Source organism: Pseudorasbora parva, chromosome 11, assembly GCF_024679245.1.
Source record: "Pseudorasbora parva isolate DD20220531a chromosome 11, ASM2467924v1, whole genome shotgun sequence".
NCBI classification, from domain to species: domain Eukaryota; kingdom Metazoa; phylum Chordata; class Actinopteri; order Cypriniformes; family Gobionidae; genus Pseudorasbora; species Pseudorasbora parva.
This window is the reverse complement of record NC_090182.1, coordinates 46863541-46888065: the sequence shown is the minus strand read 5'-3', so window position 1 is coordinate 46888065 and position 24525 is coordinate 46863541. Positions and strand designations below refer to the sequence as shown.

Here is a 24525-nt window from a genome sequence, read left to right as displayed (position 1 = left end):
GTTTTTGTAGCGTTTAAGTTTAGGTATTGGGTCGGATTAAGGGATGTAGAATAAGCTCATGCAGAATAAGGCATTAATATGAGCTTTAGAAGTGCTCATAAACAGACAATATCATAGTAATATGCATGATCATAGTTAATAACTGAACCTTAAAATAAAGTGTTACCACAAACTTTTCTTTTTATATTCATATTTTTTATTTTATTTTATTTTAGCTACATTGAAAAAACATTAATCTAAAACTGACAAATCGATGATCAAAATTAGCTTATTTAAATTAATATTATGTAATATGGCTAAATCAAACTAATACATTAATTTATACCACGAAAACTAATTTGTATAGGTTAAATTAAGTAATAAAAAAAATCTTTTTGAACTCAAGCGTGGGGCCGTGATAGGCTGACACCTGAGCAATATGTCCATTCCTGACATTTCCTCACTACTAAATATTCCACGCTCAACTGTTAGTGGGATTATAACAAAGAGGAAGCCATTGGGAACAACAGCAACTCAGCCACGAAGTGTTAAATCCCAGAGCGGGGTCAGCGCATGCTGAGGGTCACAGTGCGCAGAAGTCTCCAAAATTGCAGAGTAGTTGAAAATTCTCTTTTTTTTTTAGTTTAGGATTATTTTTACTAAAATAAAATAAAATAAAAAACTTAAATATGCAGACATATTTAAAATAAAATGACTAACACACAACAAAATTACTAAAACGTTACACTCTAAAAAATTCTGTGTAAAAAAACAACCCAATGTTGGGTCAAATATGGACAAACCCAGCAATTTGGTTGTTTTAACCCAGTTATTGGGTTGTCTTGAGCAAATATTTAACCCAACCGCAGGATTAAAACAACCCAATTGTTGGGTTAGTCCATATTTGACCCAACATTGGGTTAAAACAACCCAGCATTTTTTAGAGTGTAACTAAAAATTAAATGAAAAAAAGAAAATATATAAAAAAAAAATTAATTGAAAATATCTAAATGTCTATATGATTCATAAACACAAACACAAAAGACGAATTGACCAGAACTGACCAGTTCAATTTGGTGAATCGGGTAAACGGTTCATGTCAATGAATCTTTTCAAATGAATCAGATGGAATGCTTCACAGTGAACTGACTCCTTTATGCCGTTATGACTTCACATTAGCACATTTAGTGTCAGTAATCATGAATTAATCCGTGTCACACACTAAGCTTAACCCTGGAGACTCGTTTCAGACTCCTTAGCTGGATAAGAACTAAACGAAGCATCTGACTGCGGTAAATGTGCTCCATCTGTCCTGGTTTCCCGCTCTGTAAGTCATTCAAGCGTGTGCTGCATGTTAATTCGGCTGTAAGCTCAAGACAAACTCTGTCTTGCACAAACATATGGAGACACATAAGCCGCTTATGAGCCACATTAATACTGACCTGCTGCCTTTGTGTGTGTGTGTGAGAGAGAGAGAGAGTGTATCTTTTCAATGTGTTCTGCATTTTTATTATTTTATTTTTAAGGCTATGTCTATATTAAATTAATTCACATAAATTTGACACTCTCCCAAATGCATACATTTGAAAAGACAGGTTTCTCTTTGTAGTGTTGACTGTGAAAATGTAAAAATGTAAATATTTGAAAATGATAATGCATGTTAATCATGTGACGTATATTGTGCCGATCAGACATATTCACAAGTCCCTGAGGTCCAAGTCAAGTCTCAAGTCTCTGAGGTCCAAGTCAAGTCTCAAGTCTCTGAGGTCCAAGTCAAGTCAAGTCAAGTCTCTGAGGTCCAATTCAAGTCTCAAGTCTCTGAGGTCCAAGTCAAGTCAAGTCAAGTCTCTGAGGTCCAATTCAAGTCTCAAGTCTCTGAGGTCCAAGTCAAGTCAAGTCAAGTCTCTGAGGTCCAAGTCAAGTCAAGTCTCTGAGGTCCAAGTCAAGTCTCAAGTCCCTGAGGTCCAAGTCAAGTCCCTGAGGTCCAAGTCAAGTCTCAAGTCCCTGAGGTCTAAGTCAAGTCCCTGAGGTCCAAGTCAAGTCTCTGAGGTCCAAGTCAAGTCTCAAGTCCCTGAGGTCCAAGTCAAGTCTGAGGTCCAAGTCAAGTCAAGTCTCTGAGGTCCAAGTCAAGTCTCAAGTCTCTGAGGTCCAAGTCAAGTCTCAAGTCTCTGAGGTCCAAGTCAAGTCTCAAGTCTCTGAGGTCCAAGTCAAGTCTCAAGTCTCTGAGGTCCAAGTCAAGTCAAGTCAAGTCTCTGAGGTCCAATTCAAGTCTCAAGTCTCTGAGGTCCAAGTCAAGTCAAGTCAAGTCTCTGAGGTCCAAGTCAAGTCAAGTCAAGTCTCTGAGGTCCAATTCAAGTCTCAAGTCTCTGAGGTCCAAGTCAAGTCAGGTCAAGTCTCTGAGGTCCAAGTCAAGTCTCTGAGGTCCAAGTCAAGTCTCAAGTCCCTGAGGTCCAAGTCAAGTCCCTGAGGTCCAAGTCAAGTCTCAAGTCCCTGAGGTCTAAGTCAAGTCCCTGAGGTCCAAGTCAAGTCTCTGAGGTCCAAGTCAAGTCTCAAGTCCCTGAGGTCCAAGTCAAGTCTCAAGTCTCTGAGGTCCAAGTCAAGTCTCAAGTCTCTAAGGTCCAAGTCAAGTCTCAAGTCTCTAAGGTCCAAGTCAAGTCTCAAGTCTCTGAGGTCCAAGTCAAGTCTCAGGTCCCTGAGGTCCAAGTCAAGTCTCAAGTCTCTGAGGTCCAAGTCAAGTCTCAAGTCTCTAAGGTCCAAGTCAAGTCTCAAGTCTCTGAGGTCCAAGTCAAGTCTCAAGTCTCTGAGGTCCAAGTCAAGTCTCAAGTCTCTGAGGTCCAAGTCAAGTCAAGTCAAGACTATGAGGTCCAAGTCAAGTCTCAAGTCTCTGAGGTCCAAGTCAAGTCAAGTCTCTAAGGTCCAAGTCAAGTCAAGTCAAGTCTCTAAGGTCCACGTCAAGTCTCTGAGGTCCAAGTCAAGTCAAGTCAAGTCTCTAAGGTCCAAGTCAAGTCAAGTCAAGACTATGAGGTCCAAGTCAAGTCTCAAGTCTCTGAGGTCCAATTCAAGTCAAGTCAAGTCTCTGAGGTCCAAGTCAAGTCAAGTCAAGTCTCTGAGGTCCAAGTCAAGTCAAGTCAAGTCTCTAAGGTCCACGTCAAGTCTCTGAGGTCCAAGTCAAGCCAAGTCAAGTCTCTAAGGTCCAAGTCAAGTCAAGTCAAGTCTCTGAGGTCCAAGTCAAGTCAAGTCAAGTCTCTGAGGTCCAATTCAAGTCAAGTCAAGTCTCTAAGGTCCAAGTCAAGTCTCAAGTCTCTGAGGTCCAAGTCAAGTCAAGTCAAGTCTCTGAGGTCCAAGTCAAGTCAAGTCAAGTCTCTGAGGTCCAAGTCAAGTTTCTGAGGTCCAAGTCAAGTCTCTGAGGTCCAAGTCAAGTCAAGTCAAGTCTCTGAGGTCCAATTCAAGTCAAGTCAAGTCTCTGAGGTCCAAGTCAAGTCAAGTCTCAATTCTCTGAGGTCCAAGTCAAGTCAAGTCTCTGAGGTCCAAGTCAATTCTCAAGTCTCTGAGGTCCAAGTCAAGTCTCAAGTCTCTGAGGTCCAAGTCAAGTCAAGTCTCTGAGGTCCAAGTCAAGTCTCAAGTCTCAGAGGTCCAAGTCAAGTCAAGTCTCTGAGGTCCAAGTCAAGTCAAGTCTCTGAGGTCCAAGTCAAGTCTCAAGTCTCTGAGGTCCAAGTCAAGTCAAGTCTCTGAGGTCCAAGTCAAGTCAAGTCTCAAGTCTTTGAGGTCCAAGTCAAGTCTCAAGTCTTTGAGGTCCAAAGACCACCCTATTTGCTCTCCAGGTGAGTTTCCCACATGGCGAACCCTGGATTGAGTTTTCTTCAAATATCCAAGCAGGCCCAGTACTCAAGATGCATGCCCACTTGGTCAGCCCTAGTAAATGTTTCTTAATGTAAGAATTTTTAGATATGTGGACTAGAAACAAGACAAAAATGGTAAGTAACAAATGATTTTTTTTTTGCAGTGTATCGCAGTTGATTGGAAAGTGTAAAGCAAAAATCTGAATGAGTGGATGCGCACCGCCGTCTTATAAACATTGGCCATTTTTCTAAACCTCAGAGGTGATCAGGACTCAGAAGTGAAACCCTATTTGTCAGTCGACATAAAGTCTATGTTCCTCCATCAGGGAACGAGGGTTACATCAAGTTATTCGACTAACTATACAAATAAAATGTATTATTTAGGTCTTATTTAATTATATAAACTATAAAACTGATCTGCCAAACTTTGTCGCTCTATGATAAATTAAAATAAGCTGATAACATCACTGTTTACTTCAGAACGACTGTACAGCCAAATCTAATTCTGTTGTAATATTGTCCTGTTTAACACTGTGAAGCTGCTTTAAAACAATCGGCATTGGAAAAGCGCGATATAAATAAAGCTGATTGATTGATTGATCAGTAACCAAGATGTTATGTCGACATTGTTGTGCTTGCTAATCACTTACTCAGTGTTACTTTGTGCAATTTTCATATCACATTCCTGCAAAGATTTCTGTCAAAAACAATGTTTGCATTTTGAAGCGTTTTCAAATGTTTCCTGTAAGCACTGGAGAACTTACAGGCTCTGACGGATGAATGAATGGGAGAGTAAATTCATGAGGCAGTTATTTACTCCCCTTCACACCCACAGAAAGAGAGACACAGTCAATAAAACTCCAGTGAACACTGGCAAATGAGATGTTTGTGCGAGTGAAGATCAGTTGCCCTGTTACTGCAACGCTCAGTGCTTTATTAAGTGTGTGTTTGGAGAGGCTTCAGGAAGGACAAACACTCCCGAACCTGACAAACGCTTCCTTCTCTAAACGCGTCCGCTGTACAGATGACCGAAAAACACTTAATCATGTTTATAATCAATCAGTCAATCACATTTATTTCTATTGCACATCTCTAACACACACACACACACACACACACACACACACACACACACACACACACACACACACACACACACGTTTGTGGGGACTCCCCATTTGCATAATGTTTTTTTTTTTACTGTACAAACTGTATACTCTCCCCTTAGACTAACCCTACCCCTACACCTACCCATCACACACACACACACACACACTCTCTCTCATACACACACACACTCACACATGCTCTGGATCTGGATCAACAGATGTTACGGTGTCTGTAAGCAGTTTTCGGATGTCTTAACCAACTGAAAAAGGCTAACAAGTCTCTGACTAACTAGTTTCGGACAGTCACCATATCAAAGTGATTTTGATTCCACACATCTGAAAACTGCATTAACCCAGTCCATCTCAACACATAATTAATACAGATATGCATGTTTGAAAGGAAAAGGACCGAATGATGAGGTGTGATCAGACGTAACTTTCACCCTTTCCATTAGTAGATGATCGTCTCTGAAAAATAAACACTTAAAAAAAAGCCTCTGTTATACCAGAACAGCTGTGCTGCTATATATATATATATATATATACACACACACACTATATTGCCAAAAGTATTGTGCCGCTCCTCCAGATCTCTGAGTTCAGGTGTTCAGTCTCTTCATGGCCACAGGTGTATAACTCCAGCTCTCGGCCTGCAGACGCTTCTACACACATTAGTGAAAGAATGGGTCGCTCTCAGGAGCTCAGTGAACTCAAGCGTGGGGCCGTGATAGGCTGACACCTGTGCAATAAGGCCATTCCTGACATTTCCTCACTACTAAATATTCCACGCTCAACTGTTAGTGGGATTATAACAAAGTGGAAGCCATTGGGAACAACAGCAACTCAGCCACGAAGTGTTAAATCCCAGAGCGGGGTCAGCGCATGCTGAGGGTCACAGTGCGCAGAAGTCACCAACTTTCTGCAGAGTCAACAGCTCCAGACCTCCAGACTTCTGTGGCCTTCAGATGAGCTCAAGAACAGCGGAGAGAGCTTCATGGAATGGGTTTCCATAGCCGAGCAGCTCATCCAAGCCTTACATCACCAAGAGCAATGCAAAGCGTGGGATGCAGTGGAGTAAAGCAGCCGCCACTGGACTCTAGAGCAGTGAGACGTGTTCTCTGAGTGACCAATCACGCTTCAGTCTGACAATCACATGGACGAGTCTGGGTTTGGTGGTCGCCAGGAGAACGGGACTCGCCTGACTGCATTGTGCCACGTGTAAAGTTTGGTGGAGGGGGATAATGGGGTGGGGGGTTTTTTTCTCCAGGGGTTGGCCTCTGTTAGTTCCAGTGAAAGGAACTCTTAATGCTTCACCAAGACATTTTGGACAATTTCATGCTCCCAACTTTGTGGGATCAGTTTGTGGACGGCCCCTTCCTGTCCCAGCATGACTGCGCTCCAGTGCACAAAGCGTCGGTCCATAAAGACATGGATGAGGAGTTTGGTGTGGAGGAACTGGACTGGCCTGCACAGAGTCCTGAGCTCAACCCGATAGAACAGCTTTGGGATGAATTAGAGCGGAGACTGAGAGCCAGGCCTTCTCGTCCAACATAAGTGCCTGACCTCACTAATGAACTAGTGTATATATGTTAAGAACATGTCTGTCATATTTGACCTCCAAATTCAAAAGCCAAATACTATCAGGTTAAAAATACCAGCTGATAAAAAAATCATTAAAGTATCCAAATACGCTTCGAGGCTGCGGTATATTGTGTGTTGGAATGCAAAAAGACGGGACACATTCATGGCTCTTCAGGTTTAAATGAAAGATATGGCCGCCGAGGGTTTTTATGTGGTCTGAGGAGAGACTGAACGTGAGAATGAGAGCAGGAAGAAGGGAAGCTTTGGGAAATAAAAGAGTGTTCAACATCATTCACACACACTGTTTGGTCACATTTATTAAAGAGCCACAAATCCCTTAGAATGAGCCTATAGAACACTCTCTCACACACACACACACACACACACACACACACACACACACACTCTCAGGGGCCCTATAGCGCTGCTCTGTTTGCCCTGTAACTTCTCAGCGCTTAGAAGATAAAGAATGTTAATGACTCGGGTCCATTTAAAGGCTCTGGGCTTTTCTGTCTCCTCCTGGCACTGAATCCGGCTTTAAACGCTTCCAGAACCCAAACCCATCCGTCTGTCCGTCTGTCAATCCTTCTAACGACTTCATTTGTGTCTGTTGTTTTCCATTTAGCAGAGATGTTTTGTCTCTATGAAAGTCATTGTTGCAATAATATTGTAAAGTAATGTTCCCATATTGTTTGCAGAAGGGTACAGTAATATTGCCTTACCTGATGTAAAACAGCCTTGAGAGAAAGTGTTTCGAATAGAAGTGATGTTTAAACACAAGACATGGACTCCTTCTCTGAAAAGAAGCCTTCGTTCAGTTTTTTAGGGACATTAAACTCATTTCAGGAATATTAGAGCTGGAAAACAAGACAGAGATGCATTTTCTGCAGTGTGCGGTTAAACGAGTAAATCTCTCTGAGTTCAGATTGTCCCGCGGTGAATCAGAGCCAAACTAAGATCACCTCAGATGAACCGCTGTAGACCTCGAGTCTCAGAAACACACACACACACACACACACACACACACACACACACACAACACACACACACACACACACACACACACACACACAAAAACACCCAGAACAATGTGCTGGAGTCGCTCTGCAGTTTCCCCCTCCGTCCTATTTTCTTTGGGCTTTTATTTCTGGATTATTCACGTGTGGCGTGTGTGCGTGCGTGTGTGTGTGTGTGTGTGTGTGTGTGAGTGTGTGTGTGTGTGTGTGTGTGTGTGTGTGTGTGTGTGTGTGTGTGTGTGTGTGTGTGTGTGTGTGTGTGTGTGTGTGTGTGCGTGTGTGTGCGTGTGTGCGTTTGTGTGTGTGTGTGTTGTATAATAACTGAAGATATTAAGACGTTTTAAAGACAAATGTATTGAAATGAAGTGTGTGTAAAGCAAGAACACACACACACACACACATCTGCCAGAGGAGTGGTTTAATGAAGAGAAGCAGATGAAGCTGTTATCGCTCTGAGGTTATAACTCTAAACGAGCCGGAGACGAAGCACACGAGACGACTGGAGCAAACCTCAGAGAAACAACTGAGACTTTCAGGATCTCATGTGGCTTTACTCTCTCTCTCTCTCTCTCTCTCTCTCTCTCTCTCTCTCTCTCTCTCTCTCTCTCTCTCTCTCGTAAAGCACCTTTTTACTGCTGGCCTCTCCGCCACACTCCGCAGAAAAACACACCATTTCCAAATAATGACTCCGGCCTGCCAAGATCTCTCCACTGAGCTGCCAGCTTTCCTTCAGAGAGAGAGAGAGAGAGAGAGATCGTATGGAAAGATATTTTGGAGATTTCTAGGCACAAAGAAAAGCATGAGGTTAAAGGTCGAGACGGTAGAGCCGGGAAAATTCAGTAAAGCTGAAGGAATGTGGCGAGATCTGTACGAGCTGAGCTCCGGATGGATACACTGATACAGAAATACTGTAAACTGGTTCAAAAAAACATGATTATCAAATAATCAACATACGACCAACCTCATTTACATAACGACACAGACGTCAAAACAGACGTCATTTACATTTAAAAGTCTTAAAGGGACGGCAGTACAAACCGTCAGAAATGAACCACAAGATACTTTAATGATAACCAAGAACAGGAACTACACAGCACAAAACCAGAAACGTTACCGCCCGAACAATGAACAGAGGCAAAAATGAGAAATTATTATTTTTAAAAAGTTACATTTTGACATCATAAATCAAAATCATGGCATAAATTAAAGTTACAACATAAAAAAAAAAGTCAAAATTATGTCATTACTAAATCAAAATAATGACTTAAAAGTCAAAATTATGAGGCTTGAAATTATGAATTAAAATGTCAAATTAGGACAAATCGAAATTATGACTCAAAATAATGAGAATCGAAAAGTCAAATTACGTTATTTCATAAATCAAAATTATGACTTAAAAAGTCAAAATTATGATATTCAAAATTATGATTTAAAGTCAAATTACGATATAAAAAAATCAAAATGATGACATTCGAAATTATGATTTAAAGTCAAAATACGATATAATAAATCAAAACGATGACGCTTGAAATTATGAATTAAAATGTCAAATTATAACAAATCGAAATTATGACTCAAAATAATGACAATTGAAATCGATCAGTAAAAATTATGACGTAAAATTCAAAATTAGGAAAAATTCAAAATTATGATTTAAAGTCAAATTACGTTGTTTCATAAATCAAAATTATGACTTAAAAGTAATGTCAAAGTAATGCAACAGATCAAAATTACGACAATATTGTGACAGAGAGTCAGAAATTGTGACAAAATATGAAATACAATTTACATCAATTTTGACTTTTTATCTCATTATGTCATGGTTTCAATTTAATAAGTCATAATTTCGACATTTGTCATAATTTCACCTTTTCATCTCATAATTATGACTTAGTATGTAATAATTTTTTTAATTAATTTTTTATTCATATGTGGTGGAAATTGACCTCCATAGAAAAACTCCAAAATTCGAAATTATGATTTAAAGTCAAATTACGGACATCATAAATCAAAATTATGAGGCTTGAAATTATGAATTAAAATGTCAAATTATGACAAATCGAAATTATGTCTCAAAATAATGACAATCGAAATTGACAAGTCAAAATTATGACATAAAATTCAAAATTACGACAAATTCAAAATTATGATTTAAAGTCAAATTACGACATAAATCGAAATTATGATTTTAAAGTCAAATTACGAAATAATAAATCAAAATTATGATTAAAAATTATGAATAAAAGTCCAATTATGACAACAGATCAAAATTACGACAATATGTGACAGAGAGTCAGAATTGTGACAAAATTTGAGATAATATTATGCCCTCAATTTGATGTCATCATTTCAATTTAATACGCCATAATTTCGACATTTGTCATTAATTTTGACTTTTCATCTCATGATTATGACAGTGTCAGTCTTTTAAATCTCAATTACGACTTTTAAAGTCATCATTTCACCTTTTCAGCTCATAATTATTACGTAGTTGTAATAATTGCAACTTTTTGAGTCATAATTATGATTTACCAGCGCATGTTTTTTTCTTTTCTTATTATGTAAATTGACCTCCATAGAAAAACTCCATGGGGAATATGAGAAATGATGTCTGGTGAACGTGTCAATGGGGTTTGAGTAACAAATGCACTGAAGGCCAGGGATGGGAAAACCATTGAGAAGGTCCAGGAGAGCTCCGCCATATTTCACTATCAGCACACAATGGGCTCTTTCTGCAGCTTCAGGAGTTTCAGGAGCTGGAGGACACTCGGCAACTTTTGGCAGAAAGCAGCGCAAACAGAGACCGACACGGATAAACATTTGCAGCATTAGTTGCGTTGAGTTTGTGATAAACACACTCAAAAGAAAAAAATGGTGTGGGATTTACTTTGAAACATATTCACTGATAACTGCAAATAAACTGCACACTGCAAAAAATGCTTTTCTTACTTAGTAAAAAATATCTTATGTCATTTTACTGATCTAGTAAATGCATCTTGATTTAGGAATTGTTAGATATTTAGACTGGAAACAAGACACAATGACTGAGTAAGAAGAGCATTTTTAGCGGTGCGAGACTGAAAACTGGTGTCCTGGTCCAGTCAGGCTGGTTTAGAGCTGTTTTCAGACCAGTTTAAAGAGTCTGTAACCGTTCAAAACTCACACATCTGATCACGTTTAAAGCCAGCGCACAAACCTCAGCAGATTTACTACCGAAAGCAGTGTAGAAAATGTAAGAAACGTCTGCAGATTGTGTGCGGGCCAAAACATCAGTCATAGTTTCAGAGTTTCTCTCCATTTCCGGATCTTGGCAGATGCGGACGCTATTTATTGTCAGACGTTTTCTGCGATGTCCGGAGCAAATCCCTGGCGTTACAACGGGTCACGTGACCTGAGACGGCCAAGACGGTTAACCAAAGACCAGAGAGCTGGAGCTAACCAGAACACACACACACACACACACACACACACACACACACACATTCCTCACAACAGCTCCAGAGCGGCTAAAGGGGGAACATTTACTACTAAGTTACTTTATGAGAGAAACCTGTCAAGATTTCAGTCCTTCTCAGAGTCATATTCCATCTGAAACCTAAGACACATTTTGTAGCTCATTAAGACTTCATCTGGACACATTTGAAAAGCATCTTTTTCTCTACATTTTGTCCTTTTGTTGACACTGAGACACACTTTTGTCTAAATCAAGACAAAGTACAGTCACTCAAGATTAGCCTAAAAATCTAGACGCCCCCTAGCGGCAGCAAATCTAATCAACTCTCAATACCCTTCTGAGCTGTAATCGCCTAACTCTGGTCGGGCCAAACACATCGTGTATAGAGTCGGTGGGCGGGGCAATAATGACGACGGCCGAGTTGCGTTTGCGTGCTTCTAGTAAACACAGAAACTGGCGAACGGCGGTCTGTCGAATCAGCTTTGACTACGATTCTGGAAGACTTGAGTTAAGCTTTTCTCTGAGAAAAGAACAAAGAACGGCACTGAAGTCATTCTTAAGAAGGGAAGATGTGCTCGGAGTTTAGCCGACCGGATACGGCGAATGTTTAATCAGTCAGCGAGCTCTGCTTCACCTTCGCTGCTCTGGTTGGTGTAGCGCTATCCTATCGCGTGCAGAGGGAGTTTGAAAGACAACCGTTTATCCGCCCCTCGGATTGAGCCGTCAATGGAGAGTTTCCAGACCAAACATCTTCACTTGGGTCCGGCTTGTCAGGCTAACTGAAGATATTAGAGACTTGATTAATAAAAAATGTATCAAAACGAAGTGAATTTGTGTTTAAAGGTGTCATGAACTGGATTTTTCATTTTGTTATACTGTTGTCTGAGGTCAACTAATGATGTTTGTGTGGTTTTTACATTCAGAAACATCATAACTCATCAGTAATAGGCTATTTTCTACACTGGTTTTGAGGCTCTCTCCTGAACTGGGATTTGATGGGCGTGTCACTGGAGACTTGGAAGTACACGCCCATGGCTAGGATTGGATAAGATTTGCATATTTAATGAGCTTCAGCTCTTGTCAGTTCACATGAGGGATTGTTTTGAAAGCGGCGCCGGAATGATTCTCTCACAGGACTCGCTAAACGTCTTTATCAGACAAACACAATGATTTATTTCTCATCCACCCGCGATTGATTGATTTTTTTATTACTTGGTCTGCCCGATCGGTGGATATAAGCGCAAACCGTACACACACACACACACACACACGTGCACGTACGCGTGCGCGTTTGTTTTTGTGACACATGGGGAAATTCAATAGGCGTAAAACTGTATTTTATATCCCCTAACACTTACCCTAAACCTACATCACACACACACACACACACACACACACACTCACACACACGCTGCCCCTAAACCTACCCATCACAGGAAACATTCTGCATTTTTACTTTCTCATAAAAACTCCTCCTGTGTGATTTATAAGCCTTTTGTAAAGTGGGGCCGTGGGGAATGTCCTCATATTTCACCCTCTCCTGTAATACCTGTGTCATACCCATGGCATTATACACATTTGTGTCCTCATATGTCACACACACACACACACACACACACACACACTCACTCACACACACACACACACTGCCCCTAAACCTACCCATCACAGGAAACATTTTGCATTTTTACTTACACATTTGTGTCCTCATATGTCACAAAAACATGCCCACACACACACACATGCACGCACGCACATGCGCGCATGCACGCATGCACGCACACACACACACACACACACACACACAAATGCGCTCTTCAAATATCAAGTCAAGAGAGTGAACAACATATCAAGAAATGAATGTTATTTCACTATTTGAGATTCACCGCCTGCCGATGGGCTTATGCTTTGGTAGCCCGTCTGGAAAACACACACACAGCCCCAGGAGGTTTTGGCTTTGCGAGCTCTGACCCATACATATCCGATCTGATCCCGAATCACCATGAACCAGCAAATAAAGGATTCTCCATCCTGTGACAGCGTGCTGAGGTATGTTCTGTTAGACACGCGCACATAATCAACACGATCTGTAACAATGCAATACTATCACATATAAAAACATGTTTTACTCACATAAGTGTGTTGCACCATTCCTGTCGGATCCGATATAGAAGCACAGTGTTGTGTTTTAATCTCAATATGTCTGCAAATCCAGCTCGACTTGAGACTTGTTTACAGACGATTATCTCGCCATCTTCGGCCTGTTTATCGCTTGTTTAGCTGCATGAGTCGGTGGGTGGGGCTACATACGCAGATGGGCGGGGCTACATACACCGATGGGTGGAGCTACATAAGCAGGTGGGCGGGGCTACAGAATTAGATTTGACTGTACAGTTGCTCTGGAGAAAACAGTGATGTTATCAGCTTATTTTAATTTATCATAGAGCGACAATGTAGGCAGATCAGTAAAATAATTGATACAGTTAATTTAGTAATAATTATACAAAGTTGAAATTTTAGTGTCTCCAACTGAGCAAAGCCAGAGGAACACACTGATCCGACAAAACCAGACGAAATGCCTGTCGCCGCAATTTTGCGCTTTACACCAGGAAGAACGATTTTGATTTTGATAGTGATTGTGATCTGGGCTAGAGATATTGTTCTAATAAAATGCAGTCATATCACCCTGTAGCCAAAGACTGGTTTCCCACTGAAGCTAAGCAGGGCTGAGCCTGGTCAGTACCTGGATGGGAGACCAACTGGGAAAACCAGGAGCTGCTGGTAGAGGTGTTAGTGAGGCCAGTAGGGGGCGCTCACCCTGTGGTCTGTGTGGGTCCTAACACCCCAGTATAGTGATGGGAACACTATACTGACAAAGAGTCTTTCGGATGAGACGTTAAACCGAGGTCCTGACTCTCTGTGGTCGTTAAAAATCCCAGGATGTCCTTCGATAAAGAGTAGGGGTGTAACCCCGGCATCCTGGCCAAATTTGCCCATTGGCCCCTGTCCATCATGGCCTCCTAATAATCCCCATATCCTGATTGGCTTCATCACTCGGTCTCCTCTCCACCAATCAGCTGGTGTGCGGTGAGCGTTCTGGCGCAAAATGGCTGCCGTCGCATCATCCAGGTGTGTGCTGCACATTGGTGGTGGTTGAGGAGATTCCCCCCTTCTATGGAAAGCGCTTTGAGTGCCTTGAAGAGCGCTATATAAATGTAATGAATTATTATTATTATTAAAATGATCGTGCCAGAAGAACAGTGTGAGAACGTCACAACATCAGGTCTCTTCACAGGAAGATGGTTTAAAACTGTGAATGAGTGCGGACGGACGGAGTTTATGAGCATTTGATTACTGGCTCATGGGCCAGTGTTGTTCTTCTGTGTGTATTTTTGGTTTTGTTAGCAGGTGTGCTGTTTAGTGGAGGTGTGGTTTCCCACCTGAAGCTCATTCTCAGGCCTATAAGACCTGCAGCCTATGACTGGAATGGGGGACCAGGATGTGACTGCACTTGTCTGAGCGGCTGCCATTTTGATGTTTCCTTTGGCTATAATAATTTGTTGCATCCATTCAGCTTCATGCTTATATTACACTTCCATGCACACTTTCACTACTGCTTACACAAATACTGATTGCTGATTGTATATTTACACTGTTCTTATGTTGTTCAGTTATTAAATTATTCTTGTTCACTACTTGCTGGTCCATGTTGCCTCCCGTTCATGTTGCAAAATTGAGCCGGTTGTAACATAAGAGTTTATGAGCATTTGATCTGTCATGAGGATTATCGTAGGCTCATGGGCCGGTCTTACCTGCGTCGTGAGCTGTGATGACCAGTGTGTATTTGTCCTGAGTCTCCCGGTCCAGCGTTCGGATCAGGCTCAGCTGACCGCCAGATGAGAGGCTGAATGATCCCACTTCATTCCCGCTGCTGAGGGCGTAGCTGATCTGACCATTGGCGCCCAAATCATCATCACGAGCCACAACCTGCCGGACAGTTAAGACTATTTAAGACCTGCACACATACAGAACCGCTCCAAAACAACAAACCACTCTAACGAGGACTTCATAGTCAACAAAACAAGATTAAAATACATGTTTTATGTAATATATACATGCATATCATGGGCGTCAGAACCATTATGTGTGTGTGGGTCAAGACCCACACACTTTTTATTTGCTTCCGATGCCCATGATGCATACTAATATGAATTAGAGGTTGAGTGATGTCGGATTTTGATATAATAGTAGTGTGTTTAAAGAATGGCAATACACAGATTATTCCCCTAATATTGTGCAAATATTATATTATTTGCTTTCAATTATGTTTTCAGTCTTTTCTTTATGCCAGATACTGAGCCAATGTTTGTTGTGTAACCAGAATACCGGTAATAACCAAAGAAAAAGATGGTATGCATAAAGCAGGACTTTTAATATACAGGGACTCTTATTTTGAAATGACTTTAAGACTACTAGCTGATCGCTCAAAAAGATTTGAGAGCTAAAGCATGCACTCTTACAGCCATCTACAACATATTACAATATTAACACCATGAAGTAATTCACCAACAGTAGATCATGTGCGATATTCACTGATTATATGAACTGCACTGAAAGCTCAAGCTTGTAGATCCACGTCACTTTGAAATGTGCTTTTATTGCATTAAACCATCACCTTTTGACTTTTAATAATCACATTAAACAGCACACTGCAAAAAAAGATTTTCTTACTTAGTATTTTTGTCTTGTTTCTAGTCAAAACATCTAAAAATTCTTACATTAAGAAACATTTACTAGACAAGTACAAATTATTGTCTTGTTTTGGGAAAAAAATAGCAAAATAATCTTGTTTTCTGTTTGAATTAAGATTATTTTTCTCACCCCATTGGCAGATTATTTATCTTATTTTAAGCAAAAACTCTCTTATTTTAAGTAAGAAAAACATTTTTTGCAGTGTGTCATGATTCATCTTCTTTCATCCCCTATGAAGGCCTCTTCAATAATAATGCCATTTAAGATATTTAAGACCTTTTATGACCTTAAATTTGAATTTGACTGCAACCAGTTTTATAATTGGTTGGATGGAGCACAAAAACATGATTGCAAAATACTGAACAACTCCAGAATGATCAATTAAAAAAACACCAGTTAGCCTAACAAACTCTGAATGAGCATTATAGTGGATCCGAAAGTCAATGAAAGATTACATTATTTTAGCAATCAATCTCTTTGTGTTTTAAAGAAGCCAGTTGTGATTAAGCATGAGGTTGATTTACATTCTCACACTGAAAAAAATGCTCTTCTTACTCAGTATTTTTGTCTTGTTTCTAGTCCAAACATCTATAAATACTTAAAAAAAAGAAACATTTACTAGACAAGCAAGAGTAATTGTCTTGTTTTGGGAAAATAACTCAAAATGAAGAGAGTTTTTGCTTAAAATAAGATAAATAATCTGCCAAGGGGGTGAGAAAAATAATCTTAATTCAAACAGAAAACAAGATTATTTTGCTATTTTTTCCCAAAACAAGACAATAATTTGTACTTGTCTAGTAAATGTTTCTTAATGTAAGAATTTCTTTTGACTAGAAACAAGACAAAAATACTAAGTAAGAAAAGCCTGTTTTGCAGTGTGCAGGTTCTGTCTCCGTGTCCAGAATAACTCTGAGTTTGCGTGAGAGGCTGAACGCTGGCACACCTGACTCCAGCTCATTTTCATCTCAGGTGAGGTTCATTTGGACTCGGACATTCGAGGAAAGCCTCATTATATCATTTATCCGTGGCAGTTACACTCTGTCACCCTACAGTGGGAAGCCAGAGCCGAATTCACGCCCTGCGTTTATCATTCCAGCGACGTCAAGCTCTTCCAGTCACGTTTCCAAATAACAGCACGCTTTGTGTTGGAAATCTGCTCTTGCGTTTCTGCATGTTAAAGCAAATTCAGAAATTATGTAGAACCAAAGCCGTCCGCTCTAATGAAGGAGCTAATGCTGCCTTTTCCCACTTTTTTAACTCCAAGTTTGTCACTTTCAACTGTCGGGAAGAATATGAGGGTTCTTCTTGCCTATTTTTTGTGGAAATCTTATTAAAGCCTGAATGTATTTAACATATTTAGTCAGTATACATTTAAAATAAACTATTATGTCCCATTTGTTGACAAATATACACTATATTGCCAAAAGTTTTGGGACGCCTGCCTTTACCTGCTCATGAGCTTTAATGCCGTCCCATTGTTAATCCTGTGGGTTTAATCTGGAGTCGGCCCACCCTCTCTAACAGCTCCAGCTCTTCTGGGAAGGCTTTCCTCAAGGTTTAGGAGTGTGTTTATGGGGATTTTTGCCCATTCTTCTTGAAGCTCATTTGTGAGGTCAGGCACTGATGTTGGACAAGAAGACCTGGCTCTCAGTCTCCGCTCTAATTCATCCCAAAGCTGTTCTATCGGGTTGAGCTCAGGACTCTGTGCAGGCCAGTCAAGTTCCTCCACACCAAACTCCTCATCCATGTCTTTATGGACCGACGCTTTGTGCACTGGAGCGCAGTCATGCTGGGACAGGAAGGGGCCGTCCCCAAACTGTTCCCACAAAGTCGGGAGCATGAAATTGTCCGAAATGTCTTGGTGAAGCATTAAGAGTTCCTTTCACTGGAACTAAGAGAAGGTAAGCCTAACCCCTGAAAAACAACCCCACCCCATAACCTGAATGGGCGGACAACAAAAATTGATTTATACACCTGTGGCCATGAAGAGACTGAACACCTGAACTCACTGATCTGGAGGAGCGGCCCAATACTTTTGGCAATATAGTGTATAATAAATGCTACTTTTGCTCTGTAAAATACATCAAATTATTATGTTTATGCATATATATATATATATATATATATATATATATATATATATATATATATATATATATATATATATATATATATATATATATATATATATATATATATATAATTTTTTCATTAAAATTAAAATATGAATGAAAAATGTTGTGATATCTCTTAAAAATAAAGTTTTAATAATTGTATTATTTTTATTATAATTATTCCTTGTTATGTTTCATATTACTGTGAGAGGTACATTCTACTGTTCAAGAATAATATATTTCTGTCATAATTTCTTCAAGTTAAACAGAACTTTTATTTTGGCGTGTTGCGGTGTACTTGCCTGTAAGATGTTTTTGGGCAGGTTTCCTAAGTTCTCCTGCACGCTGACCCTATACGGCGAGAGCTCGAGCACAGGCGAGCAATCGTTCACATCCAAAAGCACGATGTTCACGGTGGCCCGGTCCACACGTGGGCTGCTCCCGCGATCCGCAGCCAGAACTGACAGAGAATACGAAGACCGCGTCTCCCGATCCAGGAGCTTCGCCACCGAAATAACTCCCGTCACTGAGTCGATGCGGAAATCGGAGTTTGCGTTTCCATTCGCGATGGAAAAGCGAATCTGACCGTTGGTTCCCTCGTCCGCGTCGCTGGCGAACACCTGCAGAACATCGGTTCCGGTGAGCGTGTTCTCCTCGATCTCAATGTCGTAGATGTTCTGGGAGAAGCTTGGCGTGTTGTCATTCACATCCAGCACCATCATCATGACCTCCATTGTGGAGGAAAGCGCCGGTTCACCTTTATCGGTAGCCACGATTGTCAGAGAGTAATTCGCCATTTCCTCGCGGTCCAGTTCGCCCACCAAAACCACGCCTCCATCAATGTTCCCGATGCTGAACTTGTTTCCAAACAGCCCTTTGAGGGAATATTCCACATAGCTGTTGGGTCCGCTATCCGGGTCCGTGGCCAGCGCTGTAAACACCACCGTATCCACAGGCGTATTCTCCTGAATGTACGCCGTGGTCTGTGAGGTAAAGGTGGGTGGGCAGTCATTGACATCCAGCAGGATGATTGACACCTGGGCGGTGCTGGTGAAGCGGGTCATGGGAGGCGGAGCCATGTCATTAGCGGTGATAATCAGGTTGTAGAAAGACTGCGACTCGCGGTCCAAGACTTTCCTGGTCTGTAAGACGCCCGAGTCGGTTATGGTGAACTGGGACTGCGGGTCACCTGACGCTATAGTGTAACGCAGCTCAGCATTCGGCCCTGAAAAACAACACAAATGCTGTTGAATTAATACAAATAATAGATTAATAAACACTAGGGCTGTCAATCATTTAAAATATTTAATTGCAATTAATCGCATGATTGTCATGAGTTAATTTGCGAATAATTGCAATTTAATCGCACATTTTTATCAGTTTTAAATGTATCTTAAATTATGTTTTTAAAACTCAATTTGCCCTGAAAAAACACACAAATGCTTTTAAATTAATACAAATAAAAGATTAATGAACACTAGGGCTGTCAATCGGTTAAAATATAGAATCGCGATTAATCGCATTATTGCCATGAGTTGACTCGTGATAAATCACGATTTAATCGCACATTTTTATCAGTTGTACATGTATCTTAAATTACGTTTTTAATACTCAATCGGCCCTGAAAAAAAACACAAATGCTTTTAAATTAATACAAATTAGAGATTAATAAACACTAGGGCTGTCAATCAGTTAAAATATTGAATTGTGATTAATCGCACGATTGTTATGAGTTAACTAGCGTTTAATCGCAATTTATTCGCACATTTTTATCAGTTGTACATGTATCTTAAATTACGTTTTTAATACTCAATCGGCCCTGAAAAACAACACAAAAGTTTTTTTAATTTAAAACAAAAAATAGATTAATGAATACTAGGGCTGTCAAGCGATTAAAACATTTAATCGTGATTAATCGCATGATTTTCATAAGTTAACTTGCGTTTAATCACAATTTAATCGCATATTTGTATCAGTTGTACATGTATCTTAAAAAACGCTTTTAATACTCAATCGACCCTGAAAAACAGCACAAATACTTTTAAATTACTACAAATTAGAGATGAATAAACACTAGGGCTGTCAATCGACAAAAATATTTCATTGTTTATTAATCGTATGATTGTCATGAGTTAACTCACGATTAATCGCAATTTAATAGCACATTTGTATCATTTGTAAATGTAACTTAAATTACGCTTTTAATACTCAATAGGCCCTAAAAAAAGCTTTTAAATTAATACAAATTATAGATTAATAAACACTAGGGCTGTCAATAGATTAAAATATTCAATCGTGATTAATCGCATGATTGTTATGAGTTAATTTGCGATTAATCGCAATTTAATTGCACACTTTTATCAGTTGTAAATGTTTTTTAAATTAAGTTTAAATTAAGTTTTTATTACTCAATCGGCCCTGAAAAACATCACAAATGCTTTTAAATGAATACAAATAATAGAGGGCTATCAATCGTTAAAAATATTGATTTGCGATTAATCACATGATTGTCGTGAGTTAACTAGTGATTAATCGCAATTTAATCGCACACTTTTATCAGTTGTAAATGTATCTTAAATTAAGTGTAAATTAAGATTTTAATACTCTATCAGCCCTGGAAAAACAACACAAATGCTTTTAAATTAATACAACTAATAGATTAATAAACACTAGGGCTGGCAATCGGTTAAAATATTTAATCGTGATTAATCGCATGATTGTCATTAATACTCGCATACTAATCACAATTTAATCGCACATTTGTATCAGTTGTAAATGTATCTTAAATTACGCTTTTAATACTCAATAGGCCCTGAAAAACAACACATATACTTTTAAATTAATACAAATTAGAGATTAATAAACACTAGGGCTGTCAATCAAATAAAATATTTAATCATGATTAATCGTATGACTGTCATGATTTATCTCGCGATTAATCGCAAATTTTTATCAGTTGTAAATGTATCATAAATTATGTTTTTAATACTCAACCGGCCCTGAAAAACAACACAAATGCTTTTGAATTAATGCTAATAATAGATTAATAAACACTAGGGCTGTCATTCTATTGAAATATTGAATCGTGAATAATTGCATGATTTTTATCAGTTGTAAATGTATCTGAAATTAAGTTTTAATTAGGGATGCACCAAATCCAGGATTCGGGTTTGGATTCGGCCGAATATTGGGCTTTTTGACTGGGTTCGGTTTCTGCCGAACCTTAGAATTTTTTTCCACTGAATCGAACCCGCTTGCACTACGCAATACTCGTCGAACATGCCGCGGTTGATTATGGCAACGTGTTTACTAGGTGGACCGTTCGAATGCAGTAGGCTGTAAAAAAAAAAAATGGAACTTGTGAACAGAAAATGAGTTGTTTGGCAGTACTTTCAGTCACAAGAAGCTAATTCAAGTCGAGCTATATGTTCATGTATGATTTGTCTCGTGGTGGCAAGAACCCTAAACAATAGCCGCTGGATGTCCGGTTCGCGAACGAATCGTTCTTTTTAACTGGATCTTTTTAGTGATCCGGTCGAACCAGTTCACCAAATCGGACTGAATCGTTCTAAACGGTTCGCGTCTCAAATCAGCGCTGATCCCACAAGTTACTATAGTTACTCACTTTCTGACATGAGTGACAGTCCCTCAGACTAGAAATAAACTAATATCTTGAAGTATATGCTGTAACTCCAACAGTTCACTGAACTGAGACCTGTTTTGCTGTGAGAACCGGTGAGCTGAGATACTGCATGCGTGATAGCGTCGTCTTGAACAGAACTGTATCTCTCGGAGCGGGACGGCTGCTGTTTCTCTCGGAGCGGGACGGCTGCTGTTTCTCTCGGAAAACGGATGCTGATAATATATGAGAACGGGTGAACCAAGGATTTGTGTAAGTTTATGTTATGTCAATGTAAGTGTATTTAATCTGTGTAAAACATCCGTGTTTGCACGACAGTGGCTGTATCGAGTGCTTTTGCAAAACATGAATTAAAAAATGTATCCAAGATGACGATGATGACAATAATAATTATTACTATACTAAGTTTTGATTACAAATACTTTACATGAATGTGTGTGAATGTATTTTCATCCGCCAGTATGATAGAAATGACGTCATTACGTAAGGACGTAAAAGAAGCGGTGATCCGGTTTTTTTAACCGGTTCATTGAAACGAACTGTCCGAAAGAACCGTTCCACGGAAAAGAACCGAACTTCCCAACCAAGAGTTGTGCATGAAGGAATCTACAGACAGCAATACGGCACAGTCATAATGTTGCCTTTTGTTTAATTAAAATTAAATTAAAAATACACTGCTGTGGACGTTGTTTATGTCATTAATGTGTTTACTGTGATAATGGACTGAGGATGGGAGTTGGATTCGGTATTCGGTTTCGGATTCGGCAGAATCTTAACTAGTAGATTCGGTATTCGGCCGAACCTCAAAAATCTGGATTCGGTGCATCCCTAGTTTTAATTAAATTTGTAGTCAATCAGCCCAGAAAAACAACACAAATAAATTAATACAAATAATAGATTAAAAATCACCTCTGCTAAACATTGTTTGAAAACATTGCTACAAATAATTGTATCATTAAGAGAGCTTATTTTAAATCATTTAAATTTAATATTAGTAATATGAAAATAAAAAAATAAAGACTAGTTTAAAATATTAATACCAATTATAACAGCATATAAAAATAATACTAAAATAACAGAGAACCCTGAACATGTGAATGTTAAATGACTGAAATATGAACTATACGGTATGAGTTTGGCTGAAATGTGTGTGAATCCTTACACTGCAAAAAATGCTTTTCTTACTTAGTATTTTTGTCTTGTTTCTAGTCCAAAATATCTAAATATTCTTAAAATAAGAAGTACTAGACAAGCAAAAATAATTGTCTTGTAAATAATCTTAATTCAAACAGAAAACAAGATTATTTTTCTCACCCCATTGGCAGATTATTTATCTTATTTTAAGCAAAAACTCTCTTCATTTTGAGTTATTTTTCCCCAAAACAAGACAATAATTTGTACTTGTCTAGTAAATGTTTCTTAATGTAAGAATTTTAGATATTTGGACTAGAAACAAGACAAAAATACTAAGTAAGAGAAGCATTTTATGCAGTGTACATGCAAGTGTGGTGTGTCTTTATTTTCAGGAGTGTGTCGTGCGCGTGACGTGAACACACTGATCTGGAACAGGCTCTAATCTGAACATGTAGAGCTGGTGCAGTTATTAAACAGCACAGAAGAGCGAGGGATGAAGTGCATGGCTGTGTTTTACTGAATGTGTTATTGTCCAGACGTGCTGAAGCGGCGCTAATGCTACAGTACACTGAGCGTGATATGGATCTGCAGATTTCAGAGTAAATGAGCTCTAATTGAGCATCCGTAATGCTGTTCAGACGGCCATGGCACCTTCCCACACTGGGCCTGTGTACAAAACATTGCCCGGGGTCAGAGGGCAGGGGTCAGAAGGTCCTTACAATGATGTCTCGGTCTCGAATGCGACAGAGGAGGAAAAGCCACAGGCACGAATTTAGGTCAGCGTAACCCCATTAGAGTCTGAGACCATTCAAAAACACATCACACTTAGTATTTTTGTCTTGTTTCTAGTCCAAACATCTAAAAATTCTTTAATCAAGAAGTATTTACTAGACAAGCAAAAGTAATTGTCTTGTTTTGGGGAAAAATAACTCCAAATGAAGAGAGTTTTTGCTTAAAATAAGATAAATAATCTGCCAATGGGGTGAGAAAAATAATCTTAATTCAAACAGAAAACAAGATTATTTTTCTCACCCCATTGGCAGATTATTTATCTTATTTTAAGCAAAAACTCTCTTCATTTGGAGTTATTTTCCCCCAAAACAAGACAATATTTTGTCTTTAAAACGTGCGCACAATTTAGCCTACTAGTTTTTTACTGCATGTCATTTTACTGTGCTGGGCTAATTAATGACGAATTAAACTTAGACAGGTCAGGCAGATGTCAGGACCCTTAATGTGTCTGATATGAGTGCACCGGAGCTCGTACCGTCGTCGGCGTCTCTGGCGCTCAGGCTGAGGACGGCCGTTCCAGGACTCAGACTCTCGAGGACGGAGGAGCTGTAGATGGAGCTGTTGAACACGGGCGGGTTGTCATTGACATCCTGCAGGTTAAAGTAGACCCGTACGAAACTGGACAGACCTCCGCCGTCCCGAGCCTGGACCGTCAGGATGTAAAACTGCTGAGACTCGTAGTCCAGCGGACGGGTGACGTTAAACACCCCAGTGACAGGGTTCAGGAGGAAGGTGGCGTCTTCATCATCCTCCTCTATCGAGTATGTGATCTCTCCATTTGCACCCGAGTCCGAGTCGCTAGCCAAGATCGCCGCCACGATAGAGCCTAGATGGAGAAACACAACACTAAATACAGCTCACATGCAAACGCAGCTCACAGGAGGGTTACACTACCAAAAATACTCTTCTTATTAAGTATTTGTGTCTTGTTTCCAGTCTAAATGTCTAACAATTCTTAAATCAAGATGCATTTACTAGATCAGTAAAACGACACAAGATATTTTTTCTTGTTTTGTTGAAAATAATATCAAAATGAAGAGAGTTTTTGCTTAAAACAGGCAAAATGATTTGCCAACGGGGGGAGAAAAATAATCTTATTTCTGTTTGGAAACAAG

The 24525-nt window shown here is 39.6% G+C and overlaps 1 protein-coding gene across 1 annotated transcript in view; it reads right to left on the bottom strand.

Annotated features, from left to right (window-relative positions):
• The window catches only part of fat4 (FAT atypical cadherin 4), a 116067-nt gene that overhangs the window by 59893 nt on the left and 31649 nt on the right, over positions 1 to 24525 (bottom strand). Inside the window, exons 3-5 of the mRNA XM_067456378.1 lie at positions 23886 to 24236; positions 18147 to 19069; positions 14791 to 14965 (exon numbers count right to left, since the gene is read on the bottom strand). Coding sequence (XP_067312479.1) covers positions 14791 to 14965; positions 18147 to 19069; positions 23886 to 24236 — 1449 coding nt within the window. The remainder of the gene's footprint in view (positions 1 to 14790; positions 14966 to 18146; positions 19070 to 23885; positions 24237 to 24525) is intronic.